Genomic DNA, 23,888 nt, shown 5'->3' on the forward strand with positions numbered 1-23,888 from the left:
CTCAGCCCCGGAGGTGTCAGCCCACACCTTATTTTCCTGCCATTCCCCTCCACAGTCCCTGCACTGACCCCCAGCATGCTCCAGGGAACTGGGGGTGAGGCAGGGGACGCCCGGTGCTCCCCAGGATTGATGGCACCATGGTGGTGGGCAGGGTGAGCCCGGCACTCGCCTCTGCAGGACACGGACTCCAAGGGTTTCCACTCCCACGGAAGAAAACGCCGCCACACGCTGCCAGTTCTGCACAGCAAGTTTAATTGATTAGTAAAAAGTATCGAAAATCCCAGAAAACTGCTTCAGTGTGTGCAAAACTCACTGTAGAATATAAAATACTTTAAAAATAGTCTGCAGAATCAGATCTGCAAACTTTAAGTTAAAAAAAGATTCCAACATGCCTAAAATATAGTAACGCTTAATAAAAATAAAGACATCCTACGGCCACAACGCACAGTAGCAAATACAATTGCTCTGCCCAATTTGTGCAGCTGGAGCCGCGTGACACCACCGGCGCTCACGGCAATGCCCGGGGATCCTGGCAGACAGCAAGACCTCCCCAGCTCGGTGAGGTGACTACGAGGGGACCGGGCTCACAAGCCCCTATGGGAAAGACACAGGCATCCCCGAGGCTGCACTGCCGGGGCAGCCGCGGTGGCCAGTACAGAGACCAGCCGCCTTGCCGCGGCGGGCGGGCAGCCTCACTGGTAGAGGACCTTCACACAGAAGGTTTCCTCGTTTTTGTCCTCGTGGTCGTTGATGTGAATCAGGATCTCCTCCTCACCCACGCCCTGGCTCGGGGCGAACCGCAAGCCGATGGTGTACACCTCCCCGCCAGCGACCTGCAGAACAGGCAGGAGGAGAGGTGGCAGGACCTGGCGAGAACCCCTCCATGTGCCCACCCTTCCCAGGCTAGCACAGCCCTCCTGCAGCAGCATGCCCTGCATCCGCCAAGCATCGCGCTGCGCCCTGCACCCACCGAGCACCGCTCCATGCATCGCATGGTCCAGCCAGATGAGGGCAGGGGTCTGGCAAGGGGGTCCAGGGGCAGGAGGACGTACCTCGAAGGAGTCCTCCTTGAACTGCAGGAGGTCGGGCCGGTTGGTGCACAAGAAGTAGAGCCTGGGCGAGGGGTAGGGGTTGGTGTAGGTGATGCGCTTGTTGCAGCCTCTCCCACCTCCCGCAGGAAGCGAGATCTCGAACGCCTGTGGGTCAAGCACAAGCCGTGGCAGAGGCGGCACAGACCGCGGGGCGGGCAGAGGGAACAAGGGGCACTCCTCTAAACTGACTACGGAGGATTGCCTCCTGCACCGATGCACCGCGGGAGGCATTTCGGGGGCACATTGCCCTATGTCCCCTCCTCTCCCCTTCTAGACCTTACATTTGATCTCTGCCAGCAGGTATAAAGAAACCACCTTCAAGTGAAAGCATCCTCCTCGTGCTGCCACTGGCACCCACGCATTCGCAGAATTAATTACGAGCCCGAATGACAAAGGGCCAGGGGAGCAGCTGGGACTGTCCAGCTCATTCTCCAGCTAATTAATGGACATCCACAGGCTCTCAGATAACGCCCCGTGGCACCAGGAGGGGGGCTGGCACTTGGCAGGACATTGATCTGAACTTCCCCCAGTACCAAGGGTTTCAGGAAAACATTTTTAAAAGGAACACGTTAGCTGGGAAATCTAATTTTCTATCTTTGAGGCACAGACTCCACCAGCACAGTGCTAATGGAAAGCAGCATGCTGTAGCTTTAATTTCACAACCGGGGATACTTCAGAGTTGGCACTCCTCAGCATGGGACTGCCTTCAAAACAGCCTGAAAGACATTTTACCAAGGTCTTCAGTGAGATTATTTGAGCACCAGAGGGCCAAATGCATGCTCAGGGTGGCAAGCGCCAAAAACCCCATAGATGTAAAGAGAGGAAAAAGCAGGAGACAGCCCCAGGTTATTGGCCAGACCGCGACCACCGGTCCAGCGCCGTCACCACGTTTTTCCGGCGCGAGAGCCACCGTACCTTGGAGATGAGGGGCTGCCTGCAGGACAGGCAGAGCAGCCAGGAGGACACCAGCTGGTGGGACTCCACATCCACCAGGTTGAGGTAGATGAACCTGCTGCCAGCCCGCCGGGGCCTCACGCCGACGTACAGGTCCTGGATGCCGTTGGCGGGGAGAAGGAAGGCACCATCCGGATCCACCTGCAGAAACCAGCACCAGGAGCTGCAGCCATCCGCAGCAGCCTACCACACCTCCATGACGTCCAGCTTGGAGTATAAACTAGACCCCATTGCTACTAAAAACCTCTGCACCTATGCCACCAGTATCTGATCCCATCTAGGTGAATACGCCGGGACTGGCGTATGTGTGTCAGGAAGGAAAAGAGACACTCGGGGACAGCCAGCTCCTCCCCAGCCCGGGGACTCCCTCCCCTCACAGGCTTCGCCTGGGGAGACTTTCTTTTGTTTATGGGACAGTGATGGAGTTTTTGCCTTTTATTATTCACGTTCGCAATTAAGGCTAAACAAATGCTAAAGAATTGTTAGTTTTCAGATGGTCTCACTAACTCAGATAATTTGCCCTCCAGGGTTTCGTGCCAATGATCCTACACATGACAGCTCTAATCAAAAGATAATTATCACAAACACTTTACAGCAGTAAAGTGTTCATAATTCCGAATGGGCTGCCTTTCCCTTTCCAGAGGGGATTTCACTGGGCCTGTCTGGGCCAGCTCCCTGCTCGCCACAGCCACAAAGAACCTTGCCAGCCACAAGCCCACCCGTGGTAGGGTTACCTCCAGCTCCTGGGGGTGGGAGGTGAACGCCTGCACCCTCCGCGGGGCCGGGGTGCCCCGCAGCAGCAGGGAGAGGCGGGTGAGCTGCCCGGTCGTGCAGCTGACGTCCAGGCGCTGCAGCGAGTGCAGGTAGAACTGCCAGATCTGGACAGGCACCGCCAGCCAGGCGTCCCTGCAGCAAAGACAGACAGACGGGGCTCGCCGACGGCACCACGGGCTCAGAGCGAGCGGCTGAACGCCAAGCGGTGAGCCCAAAGAGGGAGCCTGAGCACCAGGAAAGCTTTTAAGGACCTCAATTTCAGTCTCCCCCATTCTTAAAACTCATGTAACAGGATCGTCTGACACAGAGATAGCCCGGCTGGCTCAGAAGGCGTTAGCTTGCACACCGGGGATGCTCTGGCCAGAGATTATTTAGAGGAAAAGAGAATGATGTAAAACCCTAAGGTGCAAACATTGTGGGAAGCCTCCTGCTCAGCTTTCTCAGCTAAGCCGGACAGGCTTGGGAAGCTGCGAGCAAGGAAGGGGCAGTGCGAGCTCCCCTCCTGCCCTGCCCACGCTCGGGGTTAATGTTTCTCGCTTTTTGGGGTCCTGCTACTTACGTATAAATAGCAACGAAGAACTTTTTGATCTGCGGACTTGGACCTCCGGCTACTTTTAAGAAGACATCCTGCGGCTCCCCAGGCCCCTGCGCGCAGAAATCAGAGCATCGTTCCAACAGTTAACCTCGAGATCAAACCAGCTAATGAGGACTCCAGGGTTTCCTTCCCATTAACGGAAAAACCCGCCACCAACCCACTCACGAAAGCAGATGCTTTCAGTATCTAGTTAAACTATGTTATTAAGTTATTATACAGCTTGGCTGAGCTCTTCCATTATTTTTAATTACAAAAGAGGATACAAATGACTATCGCATTCCAGGTCTGCATCTGTAATCAAATTTTGGCAAATTTTCCCCAAGTTTTCTAACAAGCCGTAATCCAATTATCACACTAACATGTTTCTGCAACGCCAATTAGCAACTACCCTTCATCACCATCTGCCCGTATGTGTGCAAGCTTCTTTTTTCTTTCTACCTGCCCCAGCTGCAAAGCAAGCCCAGGAAACTTTTGCTAGGCATTGCAAAGCGTGGGCTGCACGTGGGGAGGGACGCAGAGCGACGGCTAGGCTTGGCCCAAAGAGCACCTCAGCCTGGCATGGCCCTCCCCACCGCCCCAGCATCACCCAGAGCTGAGAGCTGCTCTGCCGTGCGCTCAGAGGACATGCCGTGCCCACACCACACGCCTCCAGCGGCTGCGGATACCCCAAGCAGCGGGGAAGCTCTATCCCACGCCTGACAAAAGGCTGCTTTTCCCCAGCATTTTAATCATCTGGTATTTGCTCAAAAGAACAAGCGAATACAGGCTGCTGCACGATGCGATAAGGTGCAGCATTCAGCTTCGACCACAAAAAAAAACAATGCAGCTCCTTCTAATTGGGAATAAAGGGCAATGCTGGCTTCATCACTGCCAGTGTTTCACTACCACGGGCTGATAAATGGGGTTGCTCTGTGGGTGCAAGGCATTTCTCTGCCAACGAAAACAACCCACAGCAGAAGGACGCAAAGGACAGAACAATGCCAAAGCGTAACCGGTACCATATTTTTGGTTTCGCAAATGATGTCAGGGTCACTGCAGCGAACAAACATCTCAGGCTCCCCTCCCGGCATCCCCACCGGCGCGCCTGCAGAGGAGAGAGACCGGCGTGAAACTGTATTCAGTGTTTTCTCAATTTGTGCATGCTACCCTGCACCCCACGCAGCCACAGGCCAGAATCCGTTATGCCAGGCTACCAGCAAACTACACGGGCATACTGGTGAAGGGAATTAAATATAAAATTAACACAGGCAAGTGGATGAAGAGAGAGCGGGGAGCCCAAGGCTATGAAAGGGCAAGGAAGCAGAGAGGAGCTCTCTGGATGCCATCCACACCTCCAGGAAGGCCCCCCATGAGCTACGGATGCTAACGAGGAAGAGCCCGAGCCCTTGGCACGCCGCACACTCACCAGGGAGGGTGTGCCAGGGGGGCAGCCGAATGGTCTTCTTCAGGAAGGTGAGCTCCGGGTGGTAGAAGCGGAAGGTCTGGTCCACCACGTGAGGCTGCGGCTCCACCTTCACCCGCAGGAGCGCGATGGGCTTCCCCCCACTCACCTGGAAAGAGACCTGTCCCGGGGGGTCGGCGGGAGAGGGACAGAGTTTTGCAAGAGTGATGCTTCTCCCACACAGCCCCTCAAGCAGCATTTTCACCCGGCTCCCTCACCTGGATGTGCTTTGTCCGCCCAGCCCCGCTCTTCCCCAGGGAGCGGGTGGCCACGTCAGCACTGGTGCCCAGCCCTGCCGGCCCCTGCGGGGTGTGAGAGCGTGTTGCCTTGGGATGCAGCACCGCCATGGCTGCACAGTGCTCCCTGCAGCAGTACCACCCTGCCCTGCATAGGCAAAACACAGCCGAGGGAAACGCTTCCTACTGGGAACAGCTCAAAACAGGGGCCCATGCCTACCTGCACCGCAACGACTGCAGGGTCCGCAGAGAAGGTCTGGTATTTGAAGGGGATGCGGACGGTCTCATTGGGGCGCAGGTAGACCTGAGGCCTGAGGTCGTCACGGAGGTGGAACATCTCCTCCTCCACCGGTGTAACGCTCTTGGTCAGTTCCTTGAAGTGGCGCCACTCCCTTGGGTCCAGTATGACACTGGGGGAACAAGAAGCAGAGGGGCTGGTTGGGAGGCGGTGCCACACTGGCATCTCCCCACACACATGGGGGAAATCCCGCTTCAGCCCCAACCTGAGCTCGGGGTGGTCAACCTCGATGGTCACGGTGTGCTGGACACCGTAGGGGTTCTTCAGGGCGAACTCGAAGAACTCTGCTGTCCCCAGCACAGCGTGCACGGTGTGGGTGGTGGTGATGGCCTGGCTGAGCATCTGGGAGATGCTCTCACCCTTGATGTGCTCCCGGTAGGCATCAATGATCTGCAGATCCCGCACGTGCCGGGCGCGCTGCTCCTGCCAGCCCTGCCGGGAGGAAGGGAACCGTAAGCCCAGAGCCACCACGGCATCCCCAGCCCAGTGCCCCTCTCCTCACCGAGAGCTGGGGCGTCCTCCCGCCGCCAGCGTCCTCCTGCTGCCGCACCAGTGCCATGCGCCGCAGCTTGCGCCGGCGGGCAGCCGCGGCCTCGCTGGGTGCAGTTGGGGGGGCCAGCCTTGCCTCCGGACGGCGGCTGCGCAGCACGGCCACCAGCTCGCCATGCACCTCAGCCAGCCTCCGCGCCCGCGACACCCGCCCACCTGCAGGGAGAGAGCACCATGGCACCGACAAGGGACCCCCAATTAGCGTGGCACTTCCTGAGGGCACCCTGCGATGCTGCGGGGCTGGGAAAGGGAGCGCCAGAGGGGGCAACCACCCCACGGCTGGGGTCAAAGTGCCGGCACCACAGTGGCAGAGACTGGCAGAGACCCTGCCAACCCAAACCCGCGTGGGGAGAAGGGCCAAGCCCCAGCCCGGCAGGACTCACCGCTTGCGGCATTCAGGGAGAACCAGCTGCCAGCTGGGATGCTGCCAGCGCCATCCGGTGTGGGCACGGTGCGGGAGCGGGACAGCAGCGGGGACGGTGGCTGCCCCGGGGTCTCCTCGCACAGGTGGCCTGCCACGAGCAGAGACAGGGGTGAGCGGAAACCATCCTGTTTTCACTGTTACAAAATCTACTGCAAATTTTTACCCTCACCACAGCTCTTTACAGACAATTTAAAAAAGCAGGAGCATCTGGTTGCTAATGATGCTCTGCGAGCCCTATGGCGCTCCCTCCAGAGCCTATTGCTGTTAGCACCATACAGCCATCAATCCAGAGATGGAGCAGCATCAAAAGCACAGTCCCATCCCGAATGAGTTACTGCCAAGCCCCTCACCAGCTCCAGTTTTCATTTCTGTAATCCCCATCCCTGGGCTGTGACGCTGCTGCCGGCACAGCCACACGCCCCTGTGTCTCCCCATTCCTGCTGCCATCCGCACTCCCACAAAGGTTATGCCAAGCGGAGCTGGACAAGCCTCCAAACCCACCAGGTATTCACCCAGCCTACAAATCCCACCCCCATCCTTCGGGCAGGGGCACCAAGCTTTTCAATACTATTTTTAACAACAGTATTTTGAAATTTAAAAAAGGAGGACAGCCAAAAAACAATCAAGGGTGGCTGTTGTCCTGGTGCAGCACCTCTGCTTCCTTGCTCCCTCTTCTTTGTGGGGTCTGAGTTAAACCTCTCTGTGGGTTGTGAATCTCAGATTCTCCTTCCCAGGAGCTTATCATCCTTTTGCAGGCAAAGTATGGAAACGCCGATTTAAGATATCTTATAATGGAGCTAATCTTTCTTCTGAAGATAAGATTTTAAAACCTGGAGTCACTGCACATTTATAGGACGGGGAATTAAATATATAAAATAAAAGCAGCCAGCAGGTTCTGGGAAGACTAACGTTCTTACAAGCATGGTTTTCCAGTCAGGTACAGCCCTATGCATGTCTCCTGGAGCCCCATTCTGTTTGCTAGCACCGAACCGCATAGCGCTGTCCCCGCACCACCAGCCTCCCCACTGCCTTGCGCCAGCATTTGCAGCTGAACAGGGACCAAAGCACAACCAGGAGCCACACACACCTCTACCCACAGCCCGGTGGCACCCGGAGCCGAGCAGCTGGCACCAGGACAGGGGCTCCAGCCGGCACCGGAGGTACCTGGTGAGGGGCACATACTGCAGGGCACTGGTGCCGGCACCCCAGCCTTTTGGCTGCGCGAGCAGCAGGCTCTTACCAACATTTGCCAGGCAGAGGTGGAGGCGGCCCCTCACCACCACGCGGACACCGAGGGGCCGCAGGGCGCCGTGCCGCAGCGCCTCCCGGCCCATCACCGTCATGTCCGGCTCATACTCGGTCGTGGCCACCTCCAGCTCATGGTGGGTCTTGACGGCCGCCCGACCCTGGCGCAGCAGGGGCTGGAGACAAGCAAGGACGGGCAAGGGGTAACGAGTTACGGGGGAAGTCAGGTTTGGGGGGTTAAGAGGTCTGGGTAAGGATGTCTCTGGATGTCCTAGGTCTGGGGGTTTAGCCCTAGAATACTGCAGGAGTTCCAGGGAAGTGGAAGAAAGTCAATGTTTTGCCATCACTTTTGAGAAGATGACAAATCCCATGATTAGGGGCTTGTCAGGCTGACATTGGTCTTGGTTACACAGAGACACTGACAGCAACTCAATTACTAAAGACGCGAGGGTAATGCAACAGCATCTCAACATGGAACCAAAGGAAAAGTCAGGCTCTTAACACTCTGCACGCTAAGCAGGGGGTCTCCATCATTAGTAGTCCTGAAGGCCTAAGGGGAAAGACATCCAACTTAACCGATACCTCCAGTTTAACCAATACCTCCAGTTTAACGGCAGCAGACCCAACAAGGAGCAGGGAGTCTCCATCCCAGATGTCTATCTGGAGGCTGTGCTCAGCCAGGTACCGCACAAACCAGCGCTGCTCCCCGGGTCGCAGGAAAGCAGGATCCACCATGTACTTCAGCTGCAAGCCCGGCGGTCCTGAGAGACACACAGCATCAGCGTGGAAATGGAGCTTCTGCCGGCACTGGCACGTCAGCTGCAACAGGGACACTCTTCTGCCCTGGAGAAGCCTGCCTGCTTGCACAAGCACCCTCCTCCACTTAATGAACCCGTCGGTCAATTAGTAAGGTCCAAGGTCCCCCAGGATTGGCACCCTCCCACAGAAACACTCGGTCTGTACAACACCGCCCCCCCCCATTTCCATTAACAGCTCCACGCAGAGAAGGAGCTTTATCAGCCAAAAGTGCTTGGTGTCTCTTGGGACCAGAATTTAATAAGACACAGAAAGAAACAAAAAAGCATCCAGCTAGGAGGATCAGAGCCGCTCAACTCCAGGTGCTACGCTCTCACACGTTGCCTTTCTGTTCGTAAGGTGCTTAGCTGCAGCAGGAGGCAGCAGCTTTGACATGCAAATCACACCACCAACACTTACCAGTGTTTTACTTCAGATGTTGGACATCATGATCATTTTTCATGATGTTCCATGCAAACTAGCAGAGGTTTGCTATTAAAGCAGACACTGGCCCGTTCCTCAGCCCGGAGGCAAGCCCAAATCTGACCGACAGAACAGGAGTGGCCACGCAAGGATGCTAAAACCGGAGCTTACCGGTGCCGAGGGTCCCATCCTCGTTCACCCGGACAAGGAACTGCGCTGGCACAGCTGGCCCGGCCACCGGCCCCCCATCTGTGCTGACCAGCTGCAGCCGCGGCGTGGTGACCGGCGGGAAACGGTAGAACTGGAAGGTGAGGAAGATGGTTCTTGGCCACGTCCCCTCCGCGCCGTCCTGTGCATCCCTTGAGCGAGAGAGGAGTTTGGGTTAGCTCATGGCATGGCACTGCCTCCCCATCACAAAATCCACATGCATTTGGCACGCACTGACAGGCAGAAGAACAAGAGAAGATCGACAGCATCACAAGTATTTGGACTTCTCTGAAGACAGCAGGCGTATGGTTTGCCTTGGCTTTCCAGAAAGCTTCATAATTCCAGCTGTCTCCCACCATATGCTACGACGGAGGAGCCCAGCAAAGGCAGCGTTTTACCTTCGCACAGCACACTGCCATCCACAGAAAAAACACAAGTGGGGCCTTATCCAGCCAAAGCCACCCCCACAGGTGCCAACTTTCTCAACTCCATATACATTTATGGAGAAACCCTGCATTAACTAGCTTTTACATCACATTGTGGCTAATGGCTACAACAAAAAAAATTGGAATATGATTTAAAGAGTGCCCTGAAAGGACAAGAGCATCATTGTAAAACCCTCTGTGGCTTTCCCTCTGTGGCAGGTGTTGGAGGAAGCAGCACCTTTGCAAGGACATCTTTCCGGGAACGAAAGGACTCTCCCCCAGGAGGCCCCTGGAATCTGCCTGCAGAAGGCGCCACAAAGAGCTGCCATCCCACCTGCCAAAAGCCAGGAACTGGAGGATTATTTCATTGCCTTGCAGAGGGTCAGCTTCCTCCAGCTGTGGGCTGAAACTCGCTGGGTCCGCCAGCTCCGAGATTTCCACCGGCTCCTGGTTGTGGTCTAGGATCTCTGGGAAGCCAGCAGCATGCAGGCGCGCCAGGGAGGCACGGGAGAGCGGTGTGCGGGAACTGACGGAGAAATGGGGGTGAGCCACATGAAAGCAGCCATGGGGCACCCTGACGGGCCACGCAATGGGGGCGCAGGAGCCCGGGGAAGGGCAGCTGAGCATCACCTGCCTGCCTGCAGCCCCATGGCAGCGATGGGCACCTGCAGCGGGGCGAAGGGCAGCGCCCGCAGCTGGTCGCCAGCACAGGGCTCTGGGTCCAGGGAGCCGAGGTCAGCCTCCAGGTGAGTGATCCCCGCCTCCTGCCAAGAGCCATGGCCGTGCAGCACCGGGCGATAGCCCCTGCCCCGCGGTGGGGCTGACAGCTGGGACACCGACAGCTGGCGGGAGAGCAGCGAGCGTGAGTGCCCGCAGCCCCGCGCCAGGGGAGCAGCCCCCTGAGGCAGCCTGCCCTGCGGGAAGCCCCACGGTGAGGTGGGCCAGCAGCCCCTCCTGGCTAAGGCAGCTCAGATGCCACGTGCTCCAGCATCGCCGCTCCAGCAAGAAGCGGCACAGCTCGGCTGCCCATGGGTTTGCACCTCTGCTTCCTATTTGGCAGCTGCATTTTCCCTGGCAAGGGGAGGGATGAGAACATGCAGCACGAAGATCAAGCCACTTAATGCGGTCTTATGAAGCATTTCATTTCATTAAAAATATTTGTGTGCATTGATCCCTGCATCGAGATATAAAAAAGCATAAAGAGGGATTTCAGTATTCATAGCTCTCCTTAAATCCCGGTAGCTCCACACAAAGAAACCGTGCATCACTGTCAGCACATACCAGGGACAACAGTACTCAGCAAATCTGGGCTGTCAAAAACCAGAACTGCCCTTACAAATACATTTGGGGTGTGAAAAGAGCTCAGGGAATTCTGCCCAGCACGTTATAGGGAGGATCCCTTTTGCCGCCCCAGAGGAGGTGGACTTGAGCAGGACACTCGGTGCCTCTTGGCCACAGCAGCCAGGAAAAATGGACAGGACCAGGAGCATGTCCTCAGCGCACGGGACTTCCCCCGGGAACACCACTGCCCGCCACCCACGTCTGCTGGCACGTGTGGCACTTACCCCTGGTCCCCGCGGGGAGGCTGCTGTTTGCAGCAGGGCTGGCGGACCTGCGGAGAGGGACAGGAGAGATGCTCTAGCAGAGCCGTTGTGGCTGTGCCCTCTGTCAGCAAGTCCCCTCCAACCTCCCACCTGCCCTTTTACTTTTTGGGGGTGGGACCAGCTTATCGAGGTGCCTTACCATCTCTCAAACACTTATTTGACTTATGTTTCCAATAAGACTGTTGCCTGGGGAGGGGGAAACATAACACTTCTCCAGATCCATCTGTTATTTTGCCAGGAATTAGGCTAACTCTGCTGCAAAAGGCAGCTCCTCCATCCCCAGACAGTGCTGTGGTTCCCCTACGGCCGTGAGGCGCTGCCTAAGTGGGATGCTTAATGAGACGTGAAAGTTTTAGGATACTTAAGGTTTTCATCGCTCCTCCGTTATTTCTTGTCACTCCCTTCATCTGTTCGTGCATTCGTGCCCCGAAACGGTACGAGCTTTATCGTGTTTATATTTGGCTGCTCGGCTCGCGCGCCAGCACAGCTGAGCTCGCTGTGCCGCGGGTCCTTCGGAGCAGACCAGGGGCACAGATGTTCTATCTCTGCATCCACGTGATGCTGAGACCTTATTTTGCTTTCACTGCCATGTATATTCCAGCTATTTCATGCTGACTGCTGTACAAAGGAAAGCACCCTGTCTCCCTTACATCTAAAATACTGTTTTCTCCCAGTTAGGATGGCTTTGGCCGTTGGTAAAGAGACGACAGACCATCAGCACCACCGGCAGCTGAGCTGACAGAAGATGCACTCAGCCTCCTCTGGCCAAAAGGACCAGACAGCAGCTCATTTTCCAACAGAGCACAACAAAAAGTTAATATGCTCTTTTTTTCAGCAGCTCAGGGCATGGGCTGGCTCTTGCACATGGCCGCTCACCTTGTGGCACGACTCTGGGACCACCACCATGCTTCCCAAGCTCTCCCAGGTGCCACCATCACCCCAGAGACAGGGAAACACCATGCAGCTCACCCCCCAAAATTGCCCTGCCAGGGCATCCCACCCTCACCAGGCACCCCACCTGCACTCCAGCATGCCCCCCACAAGCCAGAGCACGCCAGCCCAGCGCTGGGCTGAAGCTCACCATTGGCACACACTCGCTTCTCCCTTCATCACACTGCAACCCCCCCAACGCCCTGGCCGCCGCCAGCCGAGAAGCGTCCAGGAAAACTTTCAAGCAGTGCCAGGAAGGTACCAGCAGCAACGCAGCCACGTTGCAGAGAGCCTAACCCAGCACACCCCCAGACCCCTCGTTTCACGCATGAAGATCTCTGCTCTACAGCCCCTTACACCGGCAAACCCGGCTCCTCGCCGCCAGAAAGGCGGGACTTGCTGTGGCAAAGCCATGGTGCCACTGCCATCTCGTGGAAGGCGCAGCAGCGCCGGAGCCGGCACCGGGCATCGCCCCGACCCGCGGGCGATGGGTTAAACACTGTTAGGTATCATCTGGAGCATCGTACCCAGACCTGCATGGGAACCGCAGCAGAGGCAACACTGGAGGGGAAAGGGGAGTTTGTTTCCCACCGATTGTGAAAGGGGGGAGCAGACAGAAACAAGCCGGAGAGGATTTCCAGGAGGCCGGGACATTGACTCAGCTCCGCACCCAACCCAAGCCAACAGCAGTTTTCTTTCTGCCTCCAGCACACAGCAGATGGGCACAGAAACCCCGACCGCCTGGCACCCCTGCGTGATAGATAGATGCATACGCGCACACACGCATACGCAGCCTGGTTTTCCCCGGCTAGGTGCTGGCTCAGCCCGTGTGTGCCGATCGAATGCGTGCTGCTGTCACGCTCCCTGAGCAGCAGTGCAACGAGATTGTTATTTTTTTTCCTCAGCCTATAATTGACATCCCTCCTGTCCTGAGTGTCTGTAAGGATTCAGAGTCTAGACAGACAAGCAGCGGCACCGGCAGGGAGCAATGCGAGCGATGCACTGCTGGTGCAGCTGCTGCGCCCTTCCAGCTGTTCTGGGTGTTGAGCACAGGAACCCACAAATGCTGTCAGAGCAACCCAAAACGGGAGCGGGTTGGTGCCGTGCTGGAAATCCCTAGGGATTTTGCACAGGGCTCAGTGCTACTATCTCAGAGGAATTTTGCAAGTTAAAAAGTGAGAGCTGAATTCAACTCAATAGAAACTTGGTTTGCTCTGGTAATTCATAAAGTAGCTCACGGAAAGTCAGCAAAGTCGTGTTTTTTCTCGTGAGCAGACACCAGTGCCACACTCCGTATTTTAAATGTCAGCGATCTGGAAAACACTCACTCAGCAATGGCGTAGGAGGCTTCTCCGACTCGTCCCTGTCTTTACGTAGGATCTCTGCAGCAGTTACAATATGTTCTTCCGAATCAGTGGAAACATGGAATTGGACAGTCCCAGACTCCACGTGCTTCCCCTGAAATTGGAAATGAAATACTTTTAGACAGCATGCTACACGCAGACTCCCTCGTCCCTCTGAGAGACGATTCCCTTGCCCTGCAGCCAGAATAACAGTGGTGCAAGCTGGAGGCAGAGCTAGCCAGGGGTTCTACTTTAATAAACTGATCAAATACCTCTGCCCTTGCAGAGACAAGCACACAAACCTGCCAACTCCACCCATCGCCACCCGGTATAAGGCTTTACAGAGCAAGTTCTGCAGACACCCATCCATCCATCTGACCGTCCACCTGTCCATCCATCCCTCCCTCTCTCCCCATGGCAGAGACCAACCTGCACAGCTTAGCACCACAGCTGTATTTTGGCCACCACCCAGTGACTCCTTCACCCCAGCCCTAACCTCCTTTTGCTGATAAACACTTGGGAGCCAGGTCTTTATCTTTTGCACGTGCATCACTCAATAAACCAGCTCATGTCACAGTGGCCTCCAAGAAGTATCGCAATAAGTAACTGTGTTGACCAACTATGTGACAGCTCAGTCTGCACATCTGCAGCAACTAAAGTCAAGCAGCACTGGAAACGAAGTGCATGATCTATCAGCATCGATGCGTGCTGGCAGGGGGTGCAGGGCTGTCACCCTCCTCTTCCCATGCCTCTCCATTCAGTCGCAGATTAGCAGAGAGCTTCTCCATCGCCTGGGCCCTTACAAAGGTTTCGGCAAAGTGCCTCTCTAACAGTAAAGCTGTCCAAGCACCAGCCACGTTCCAGTGTATTTGCAGTGCAGAAGCAAGCCCTTACCTGGCGGGAGCTCCTGCTGCTCGGCGGGGTCTGGTAGACCAAGGCTTGGCAGGGGCCACGGTGGGCACCGCCGCGCAGGGGCAGGACCACCTTCTCCTCGCCGGCACCCAGAACGGGGCTCCAGATGGCCCAGCGCACCGAGCACATGTCAGCCGCCTCGCCACGGGCGCTGCCGGGCAGGGCCTGGATGGAAGCAGGGGGGAGCATGGTGAGCACGGGGCACCCCCGCCTCGCCACCAGGACCAGGGAGCGGGTGCTGCTGGACAGACATGGGCTCTGATCTCCCACCTGTGCCTTCCCACACCCTGCTCTGGCATTGCAGAAACCACTTCCCTTCAACCCGTTCTGGAGACATTCCACTTCCCAGCACCTCATTTCTCTTTTTGCACCCATTTTTCTCCCCCACCGACCACACCTTTCTGCTCCCATCCCTTTGCAGGCTCTGAGGAGCACCAGGAACACTTCTCTGATGGAGAGGGACACATTGGTCCCAGGGCGAGCACCTGGGATAACAAGACCTCTCATGAAAGAGCACTGAGCTGGCCTACATGGTTTTGAGGTTTGCTTCTCTTCCCTCTGCCAGCAGTGCCGCAGGCAGAACCGGCAAGGCTGACCACAAACTCACAGCCACAGCTGCACACAGGTATGAATCCCACTTTCTCCCTGTAAACCCCATACCAACCTTCCCACACAGGTACTCTTTGGTTTTTCTTGCACATACCCCATTTCCCCAGCCTGTGGCCAACATTATTCCCCTTCCTGCAAGCTGCAGTTGCAGTACATCAGGCACCCGTGCTCCAGGTAATTGCACCTTATCCCTTCAGCAAATGACACAAGGGACTACACCTCTACATTATGGATCAGCATAATATAATGCTGATATAATATAAAAGCACAATATAAGGCTTTTCAAAAATAACAGGGTTTTCATCCCTTGTATGTATTTAGCACGTGTAGGCTGAGACAAAGACACCAGCGCCCAACCAAAGGGCTGCAACCCCCTCAGTCAAGCAGCTGCATCAAGGGATATATATTTGACCCCCCAGCCCTGGCAGATGGGAAAGGCAACATAAAGGCTTCCACTTACCCAGGCACATCCACAGCCTCCCCTTAAACCGAAGGAGAGGCGCAGAAGCAAACCGAGAGGTCTCTACCAGCGCCCACAATCACCCTCGCAGCCTGCTAATTATGGCACGGAGGACAAGGCGATCAGTGTGGCAAGCGGCTTTGGGATTAACTGCTCTGCCCAAGGACTGCGCCGCCGGGAACCGGCTCCACCACCGCCCCAGCCAGCACTCCCAGCACCCAGCACAGCCAAACAAATAGAGCTGCATCTGGAGCCCCAAATCTCTGCAGGTCCTTGTGTTTCAGCTTTTTAAAGGCGTTGAACCCAACACCTAATTTCCAACAGCAAGGCTCAGCTTCTCCTCCCCCGCTCAACACAAATACCTCTGTCCTGGCACACATGTCCCACTTTATAAATACCCATTTTTCCCCCAGTTTTGCTCTGGACAGCTCTAACAAGAGAGACACTTGCTGCATTATCAACAAGCATCTTAGCGGGATGATTAGGGCCTCCAAACAAACCCATGGCCATTAATTCAGCCACACTACAGGCTAATGGCTGCAATAGCAAAGAGTCTTTGGAGGGGACAACTGAACTGCTCACTAAGCTGGGTTTAACATGCGGAAAGGTTAAACTGAAATACATGTACATGATCGGTAAGTAGATGTTAGCAAGTGTGGTCTCTGCAGTCAATACAGAGGCTTCTCCTGGCTTTAAGGTCCAGAACATCAGGCTGAATCTTGCAGAAAAGCCTCAGCATTCAGGACAAAAAAAAAAGAGTGGGAGGGGTTAACTTCTTTTCAGCATAAATGCTAAATTCTAAAGAAAAGCCTTTTTTAAATTAAAAAAGCTGAAATTTTCCAAATTAGCTTGGCAGAACAATATGGGACTGCTGCAGGCTACATTTCTCCATATACATATACACGGTGGAGAAATGTCACCACATGTAATTAAAATGATTCAATAAGCCCATTTGCAGGATATTTCATGCAGCACTGTGCAAAGACCTGAACACTTTGAAGGGCCGTTCATTAGGCAGCACGGCAGCGTGACGAGGAGCCGCTGCGTCTGGGGGGTGCGGGACGGCAAAACAGGGGCAGAGGATGAGTTACTCGGCAGGGCTCGCTCCCCCAGCGACAGATCTCTGCTCTTTACTAAGGGACACAGACGAGGTGCATGCACACCCAGCCCTACCTTCCCACCGGCTCTCCCTGAGGCACAGAAGACGTACTCCAGCAGGAAGCAGACCCCAAATGCCGGGTGAGGGACCATCTCGCTCAGGTGGATGCGGCTCCTCAGGACCAGAGCTTGACCTGCACCCCTGCGCCAGGATGGAGAAGCAGCTCTGGGCAGGGCCCAAGGCGGGAGGGAAGCAGCACCGGCAGCGCTGGAGGGTCTCCCCCTTACCTGGCTCCAGAGCCCAGCACCCCCGGGCAGCTGCCCTGAACCGTCTCTGCCTCCGGCACCAGCACAGCCACCTGTGGCACCTGGACGAAGCGCAGGCCATTGTGGACGCCGATGTGCAGCCGCCGCTCCCGAACCACCACCCCATCACCGTCTGGTGCAGCATTAGCCTGCAACAGGAAAGTTTTCCAGCTCAGGCAGCGAGGTGGCACGGGGCGGCTCAGCATCTCTCCCTGTGCTGCCCGTGGCCAGGAAAATTCAGGCAGTCCAACAAAAATCCATCGAAACAGAACCCACGCCCCAGCGGCTGATGGATATAAAAGTGTTTCATTCTTACGGCAGCATCCATGCAAATCTGGCAAATAAAGACCTGCCTGGCAGTCCTTACTGTGCACCGAGCGCTGCTGTTCCTAAAGAGACATACTACGATGAGCACTGCATCTTATCTTTGCATTTTCCATAGCAGAGCAAACCCAAATTCTGCTTATTAGTGTCTGGATGCTCAAAACAAACCCAGCACTGAGCACCTGTGCTCTAATCCAGCAGTAAAGCAAAAGGCTTGCACAGCAAAAAAAAAATTGGAGACTCCAAGTGAAACAAATACACAAGTGCCATTTATCTGAACTTTTCTGCTCTGTCCAGAAATGAAGCACCAGCATTACTGCTCGGGCACTATCCTTTCCCCTGCCATAACTGCATTGGCAGTACCTGAAGTAAGCGATCGCTGTTCAGTAAGTCCAGCAGTTCTTCCTCAAATTCCTCCAGAGAAGGGTACAGCTGGACAGACAGCCTTTCCAGATAGCAGGTGACCGGCTTCATCAACCGGGGTTTCTGCAAGCAGTCACCTGAAAAGACAAGGTGGTGGCCACAGGTCATGCTGCGGCCGGGGGGGAAGTCACTGGGACCACAGGGGCACCCACAGCTGGACCTGAGCCAAAAGCAGCACCTTTACACCCAGGAGAGGCCCAGATATACTCACCACCTTTGGTGTCAATGAATGCAATCTGTTTATTTAATAAAGCCACTGCCACTGTTGTGCTGAGATGCCTTGCGGTGCAAGATGCTGGGTCTCCCCTCTCCTGCTTTTGCACAGTGGTCTCAGCAGCACCGGGAATTCAGCTGCTTTGGAGACCTTGCTCAGCTCTAACATTAACAGTAACAACCCATAAATGGTTAGCAATAGGGTTTTCCAGGCAGTAATTGAAAGAATAATTCAGCTGCAGAATTGGGGATACTTTTTACCCTCTGAATCTTCAGATTATGTAATTTTAGTCACAGCAGCTTGAACGGCAAGGCTACCCACAGGGAAAGATTAACGAGGGCTGAGCGTGCGAGAGCTCGTCCCCACAAACCTGCCAAACCCCAGCAACCCTGAGCCCTGCCGAGGGGGACGACTTTAAACAAGCTGCAAGGGCTTCTCCTAAGACTCTGCTGAACGACTGTTAATTAAACCAACTATCGTTTCTCCCTAGCAGCTTCCCAGGAGTGAAGCAATTAACGGAAGAACAGACCGAAGCCATTTTGACATCTTTCAGGATGAGCTATGAATGCCAGGGCTGCAGCCCCGCCAGCCCATGCAGCGGGAGATGCTCTGGCCAAGGGGCAGCACTGCAGAGAACCCATTGGAGTGCCCAGAAACCCCACGCCAGCGCCCTGCCTGCCTTGCCCGCAGCCTCCCCGGGGACCTGCTGCCTTCAGCAGGAGCGGTGCAGGCAGCAGGGAAAGGGAAGGAGCCCTTACTCGCATCTCCGTGCACCGGCAGCAAGCCAGGAACAGTCTGCAGCCCAGATATCAGAAGGTTTTCGGGAAGGAGGTGAAATATCGTCTCCAGGGGCTTGTGGGGCTTCAGGGAGTACTGCAGGTGGCTCTTCTCCATCACCGTCAGGTATTTATTCTCTGAGAAGAGGAAACATCCCAAAATGACCAAAACCAGGGGAGACAGCTGTGTAGCGCCACTGTTGAAGAAGTCATCATCCAAGAACACACGTGTTGGGAGCAAAGCAAAAACCTGGGTTTGCCCAGCCAGGCTTTTCCCAGCTGGCAGTAAGGCACAGTCCACCCAGCACTAGCAGGGGACGGACAACGTATCGCATCGACTGGACACACACGATACTTATTTGGATAAGAGAGGCTGCCAAGAAAGGAGGGAGACACAATGTCTTGCTGCTTCTTACTTTCCATGGGGTCCTGGAAGCGTGGGTGCAGTAAGGCACGGGGTGTCCCATGGTACAGCTTCAGCCTGAAAGCAAAGAGCACATATGTAGTGATCAGTAAATCCACCCTGAAGCACATCATCTTCCACAATGCCTCTGCTCAACAGTAAGAAACCACCTTCTTACTCTGTACCTGTGGTAAAACCCTATCCTTTACAGAAAGGACAGGCATCACTTACAAACCCGTCACTGCTTCCCAACAGCAAAGAATTACATTTTCTAAATGTTGGCTTTGAGTCTGCAGCCCCAGGACCACCCTTTCCCCCCACACCAGCCGTGCACGCTGCCACCCTAAATCCCAACATGCCCCATCATGTGGCAGCAGGGGGACCTACGCTCTGTCCTCGGTGGCCGGGTCAGTCACCTCCGACCTGCTGCCGAAGAGGGGGATGAGTCCAAAGCCGCAGGAGAGATGCTGAGAGCCCCTGTCCCCTTTCCCGGCTGTCGCCACCACTTCCACGACGGCAGTGATGCCAGGGTGGTTCAAGGAGGTGTGGAAGTAAACGGTCTGGGACGGGAAAGAAGAGAGAAAGGGTATTTCAGAGCTGGCGGTGGCAGCTGCAGGCAGAGCAATACCTGTTGCATTTGGACAGCCCGCGGCACTACCAGAACATCCACTAAAACTTCCAGACAGTGACTCACGGCAGATGACCTCCAGCACTGCTCAGAAATCTCAACCTCTTTAAATATCAAGCATCATTACCATTTTGGGGTTTTCTTTTTTTTGTTGCTAACACACATTTTCCAGAGTAACTTGCAGGCTGCAGACCCTGCAAGAGCAGGGCTTCAACGTGCCCTTGACCTACAGCGTTACAGCAAGCCCTGCAGTGGGAAAGCCAAAGGAGCTGGAAACCTTCCTGCTGCAGGGAGGGGAGATGGGGGTGGCCCAGACCTGCAGGCAGGAGGGGACGGGACACAGGTCACCTCCCTGGGATAGGATTTAAAGCTAGGTTAATCTTTCTATTAAAAACTCATTACCACGGTGTCCCAGGTAAAACCTTTACTGTAATCACAGGCTGTCAGGAAGGTATAACGGAGAGAGACATTACTGCATCAACCCAGGGAAATAAATCGTTATTCTATTATCTTTTATTGCAAAATGTTGAAATAATGACTGCTGGCTGCAGACCAATGCCTCACCTTGCAAAGACACAGAGCCCTTAAAGGAGATCCCTTGTAAAACCGGGCTTGCTGTTCCCTCTGTGAACGCTAACAACACTTTGCGACAGCTTGTTCCTCTCCCCTAAACCCTGTGAGGACAACGCAGGGCAAATCCTGCTGGCGGGGTCACCCTAACCTGCCACACATGCAGACGCCGTCCCAGCCCATGCACCCTCCTCCTCCGGTGAGGCTGGCGAGCGTGCAGGCAGCACGTGCAGGCAGCAGCTCAGCACATGGCCTGTGCAGGCAGAGGATGCAATGCTTCCACACGCTGCCAGGTCCCGTAAGGCAGCTCTCTAGCAGCAAGGAGCAGTGCCTTTCCTCCTTCCTCACCTTCCACAAATTGATTGCGTCGTACCTGAACCCTTTGCAACACTAAACTGCTGAATACCACGAAGTTAAAGATCCCAGTGCTCAGCTGCGATGGCGGCTGGTCGCATCACACCTCAGACCGCCCCTCCTCTGCCCTGTTGCCTTTGCAAGTCCCCGCACGCTGCGGCTGCACTGTGAGCGTGCAGGGCAGGCTGCAGGGGACAGGCAATGCAATTCAGCGACTGCAGAGAGGCTGCAAGATGCAGTCCCCTAACACCCTGAAGCTACTGCCAACTGCTCCCAACTGTACACCAAACACCCAGGAAGCCTGCAGACACAGGGATGGTGCTTGGAAAGGCAGCTCCAGCCGGCATCTGGCAAGGTGGGGAGCAGCGCCACGCTTTCCTCACCACAGCACTCTCTGCCATAGTTTTTTCTCCATCCCTCTTCAAAATAGCAGGGATTGGCTGGTGATTAAAACACTCATGGAAGAAATGCATGCATCAATGCCCCTCAGGTACTACTACCAATTTAAATGAATGAAGGAGCATGGCTCTAATCAGTGCTACACTTCATCTGCAGCACAGGGCACTGGAGGAGGTGGAAACAAAAGTTAAATTAGAAAACATGACATCTCGGCTGTCATCCACGCTATGGGGCAGCGGGGCCTCCCCGGTAAGGGGGCACCCCGGTTTGCCGGTGTCAGCAGCAGATGGAAGCATGGCTTTGGCTGAGTTTAGTTCCCAGGTAAGGCAAGAAAAAAAGTGCTGAGCCGGAGGGCAGGCAGCTGCTCCTTCCCTTCCTTCCCACTTGTGGAGAAACACTGCTCTCTGCCGCCGGCTCTGAACGCAGCAGGCGGCACACAGCGGCACACCGCTGCTCCCATGCTGTCACCCAGCCCTGGAGGTAACCCAAAACCCCAATCTTCCCCATTCCGATAAACTGTGCATAGAAGCTTAATAATTGGGCAGTGTCTGGGATGCACCCTGGGCAAAGGATCGGGAAGCACTGGAAGGGAAAAGGATTTGCTGCTGCTGTCTGCCTGCATGCAGGAGAACGAACCGCCACAGACAAGGCTCAGCAGCAGACAGACCACAGACCAGAGCCTGTGCATGCTTCAGACTTGCTGCTTTAAAAGGCTCACAGCTACAGCATGCTGAACGCAGGCTTCCAGAGCTCTCTGAGCTCCACCTCCACCAGACTGACAGAGAAAACCAGCACCAAAGGAGAGCAGCTCCTGGCTAAATTCGAGCAAAGATAGTTTTTCCCTTCACGCATTAAAACCTCCCTCCTCAGACCTGGCTCCTGGCAGCTCCAGCCACCTCCCGGCGGGATCTCTGCCCCCACCCCCCCGGCTTCTCACCGCCCCTTCCCAGGGGGCTGCCAGCATTTTCCCAGACCCAGCCGGCACAGCTGCTCCCCTGCCCACCCACAGCCCCCAGCACCCTACCTCGTTGAAAGCCGCCCTGGCCAGGCGCGGCGGGGCAGCACAGGCAGCTCGCCAGCTGCTCCTCCATGTCCTCCCAAAGAAGTGGTGGTAAGTGGCATCGAAAAGGGAGAGGCGCAGCTGGTACTCGGCTCCCTGCAAGGCACGACAGGACAGGAGGTGCCAGCGTTCGGGCCCGCTCAGGGATACGCCAGCTCAGTGGCCCCCAAAGCTGCAGAAAACAGACTTCAGTAAGAGAGGACAAATAATTCCCGTTTTGTAATTGATGCCCAAAGCAGGCACACGGCCACATACAACTTCGCGCAGTGCTGGAGAACCTGTCTGAAAGCCAGAAGTTGAACAAGCAAAGCGGGAAAACTGAGTATTAAGCATATAATAAAAGGGGTAGCAGACTTTTAAAGTGCTATGCAGAGATTTTGATTTTAAAATGCTTACTTAAATTAAAAACTAACAAAAATTAAATTAAAAGTAAACACTAACTCAGATTTGCAGGTAAAAAAAGCGTGGGACTGAGACATGGCTCTGATTTGTGTTCCTGGGAGATTTACAGTTAGTTCCCCCAAACAAATAACCTTGTTTTGAAAACCTGCACCTTTGCGGGCTATGGCCCGCAAACACAGCGAACCCCAGCAGCACTGCAGAACAGCAGCAGGCAGAAACCAAACGCTCAGCGAGAAGGCACTGCCGGGCTCTCCTCCGCAGAGCCAATTCCCCCCTACCTGGGTGAGGGCAGCCCCTTCCAGGTACTTCAAGACACAGCGGAACGCCGTGGAGCCTGGCAGGCGATTCCGTCTCCGCTGGCAGTGGGGAGGAAGGGCGAGGTTCTGCAGAAACACCTTCTCCCACTCGCTCATCTTGCTCCCCCAAAGGTCCCCTCTCCTGCCCGGTGTCAGCTAGGGTGAGCGCTCGGCTGGAAAACAGAGGAGGGAAACGCACACTCCGGGAACGCGCTCCTGAGCTGCAGAACTGCACGCACAACAACCCCGACGGGACGCGTCTTAAAAGACTCCTGGGCCCTGCGGCACCCGCACAGCAACACACCGGCCTTCCCGTGGGAGCGGGCAGCTCACCAGGGCGTCGCGCTGAGCCCAGGGTGCGGCTGGAGCAGCCACCACGGGTCACCCGAGGGTGTGGTGAGCCACCCGTCCTGGCGGGCTGCAGTCCCTCCGGCTGCCACCACTCCTGTACAGCAAGACCCACACACATATGTGCACATGTGCACACAGAGACCCACAGACACCCATATACGTATGCGCACGCATGCACAGAGACCCACAGACACCCATATACGTATGCGCACGCATGCACAGAGACCCACAGACACCCATATACGTATGCGCACGCATGCACAGAGACCCACAGACACCCATATACGTATGCGCACGCATGCACAGAGACCCACAGACACCCATATACGTATGCGCATGCATGCACAGAGACCCACAGACACCCATATACGTATGCGCACGCATGCACAGAGACCCACAGACACCCATATACGTATGCGCACGCATGCACAGAGACCCACAGACGCCCATATACATATGGGCACGCATGCACAGAGACCCACAGACGCCCATATACGTATGTGCACGCATGCACAGAGACCCACAGACGCCCATATACGTATGTGCACGCATGCACAGAGACCCACAGACACCCATATACGTATGTGCACGCATGCACAGAGACCCACAGACGCCCATATACGTATGTGCACGCATGCACAGAGACCCACAGACGCCCATATACGTATGTGCACGCATGCACAGAGACCCACAGACGCCCATATACGTATGTGCATGTATGCACAGAGACCCACAGACACCCATATACGTATGTGCATGTATGCAGAGACCCACAGACACCCATATACGTATGTGCATGTATGCACAGAGACCCACAGACACCCATATACGTATGTGCACGCATGCACAGAGACCCACAGACGCCCACAGAACGTGTACAGAGACCCCCGCACATACGCGCACGCAGACACCCAGACAGGCGCGCGCCCACACGGACAGAGGCCCACACGCCGCCCTGCGCACACACAG

General features: G+C 55.5%; 1 protein-coding gene across 1 annotated transcript; it reads right to left on the reverse strand.

Annotated features, from left to right (window-relative positions):
- Positions 1 to 241: 241 nt before the first annotated feature.
- NPHP4 (nephrocystin 4) lies at positions 242 to 22,694 on the reverse strand. The gene is made up of 28 exons (XM_059829877.1): positions 22,551 to 22,694; positions 21,835 to 21,966; positions 19,247 to 19,419; positions 18,873 to 18,937; positions 18,439 to 18,594; positions 17,407 to 17,543; positions 16,702 to 16,868; positions 16,489 to 16,615; positions 14,229 to 14,411; positions 13,320 to 13,449; positions 11,023 to 11,069; positions 10,088 to 10,221; positions 9,792 to 9,983; positions 8,997 to 9,184; positions 8,208 to 8,368; positions 7,603 to 7,783; positions 6,322 to 6,450; positions 6,015 to 6,094; positions 5,595 to 5,821; positions 5,312 to 5,501; positions 5,074 to 5,157; positions 4,820 to 4,976; positions 4,413 to 4,498; positions 3,379 to 3,464; positions 2,780 to 2,951; positions 2,007 to 2,186; positions 1,053 to 1,196; positions 242 to 833 (listed from the first exon to the last, which is right to left on the reverse strand). Exons 1-28 carry the CDS (start codon positions 22,683 to 22,685, stop codon positions 693 to 695), a joined length of 3,984 nt encoding a protein of 1,327 aa, XP_059685860.1. The 5' UTR covers positions 22,686 to 22,694; the 3' UTR covers positions 242 to 692.
- Between the last annotated feature and the right edge of the window lie 1,194 nt (positions 22,695 to 23,888).

The sequence above is a fragment of the Gavia stellata genome, chromosome 27, assembly GCF_030936135.1.
Source record: "Gavia stellata isolate bGavSte3 chromosome 27, bGavSte3.hap2, whole genome shotgun sequence".
Classification (NCBI taxonomy): domain Eukaryota; kingdom Metazoa; phylum Chordata; class Aves; order Gaviiformes; family Gaviidae; genus Gavia; species Gavia stellata.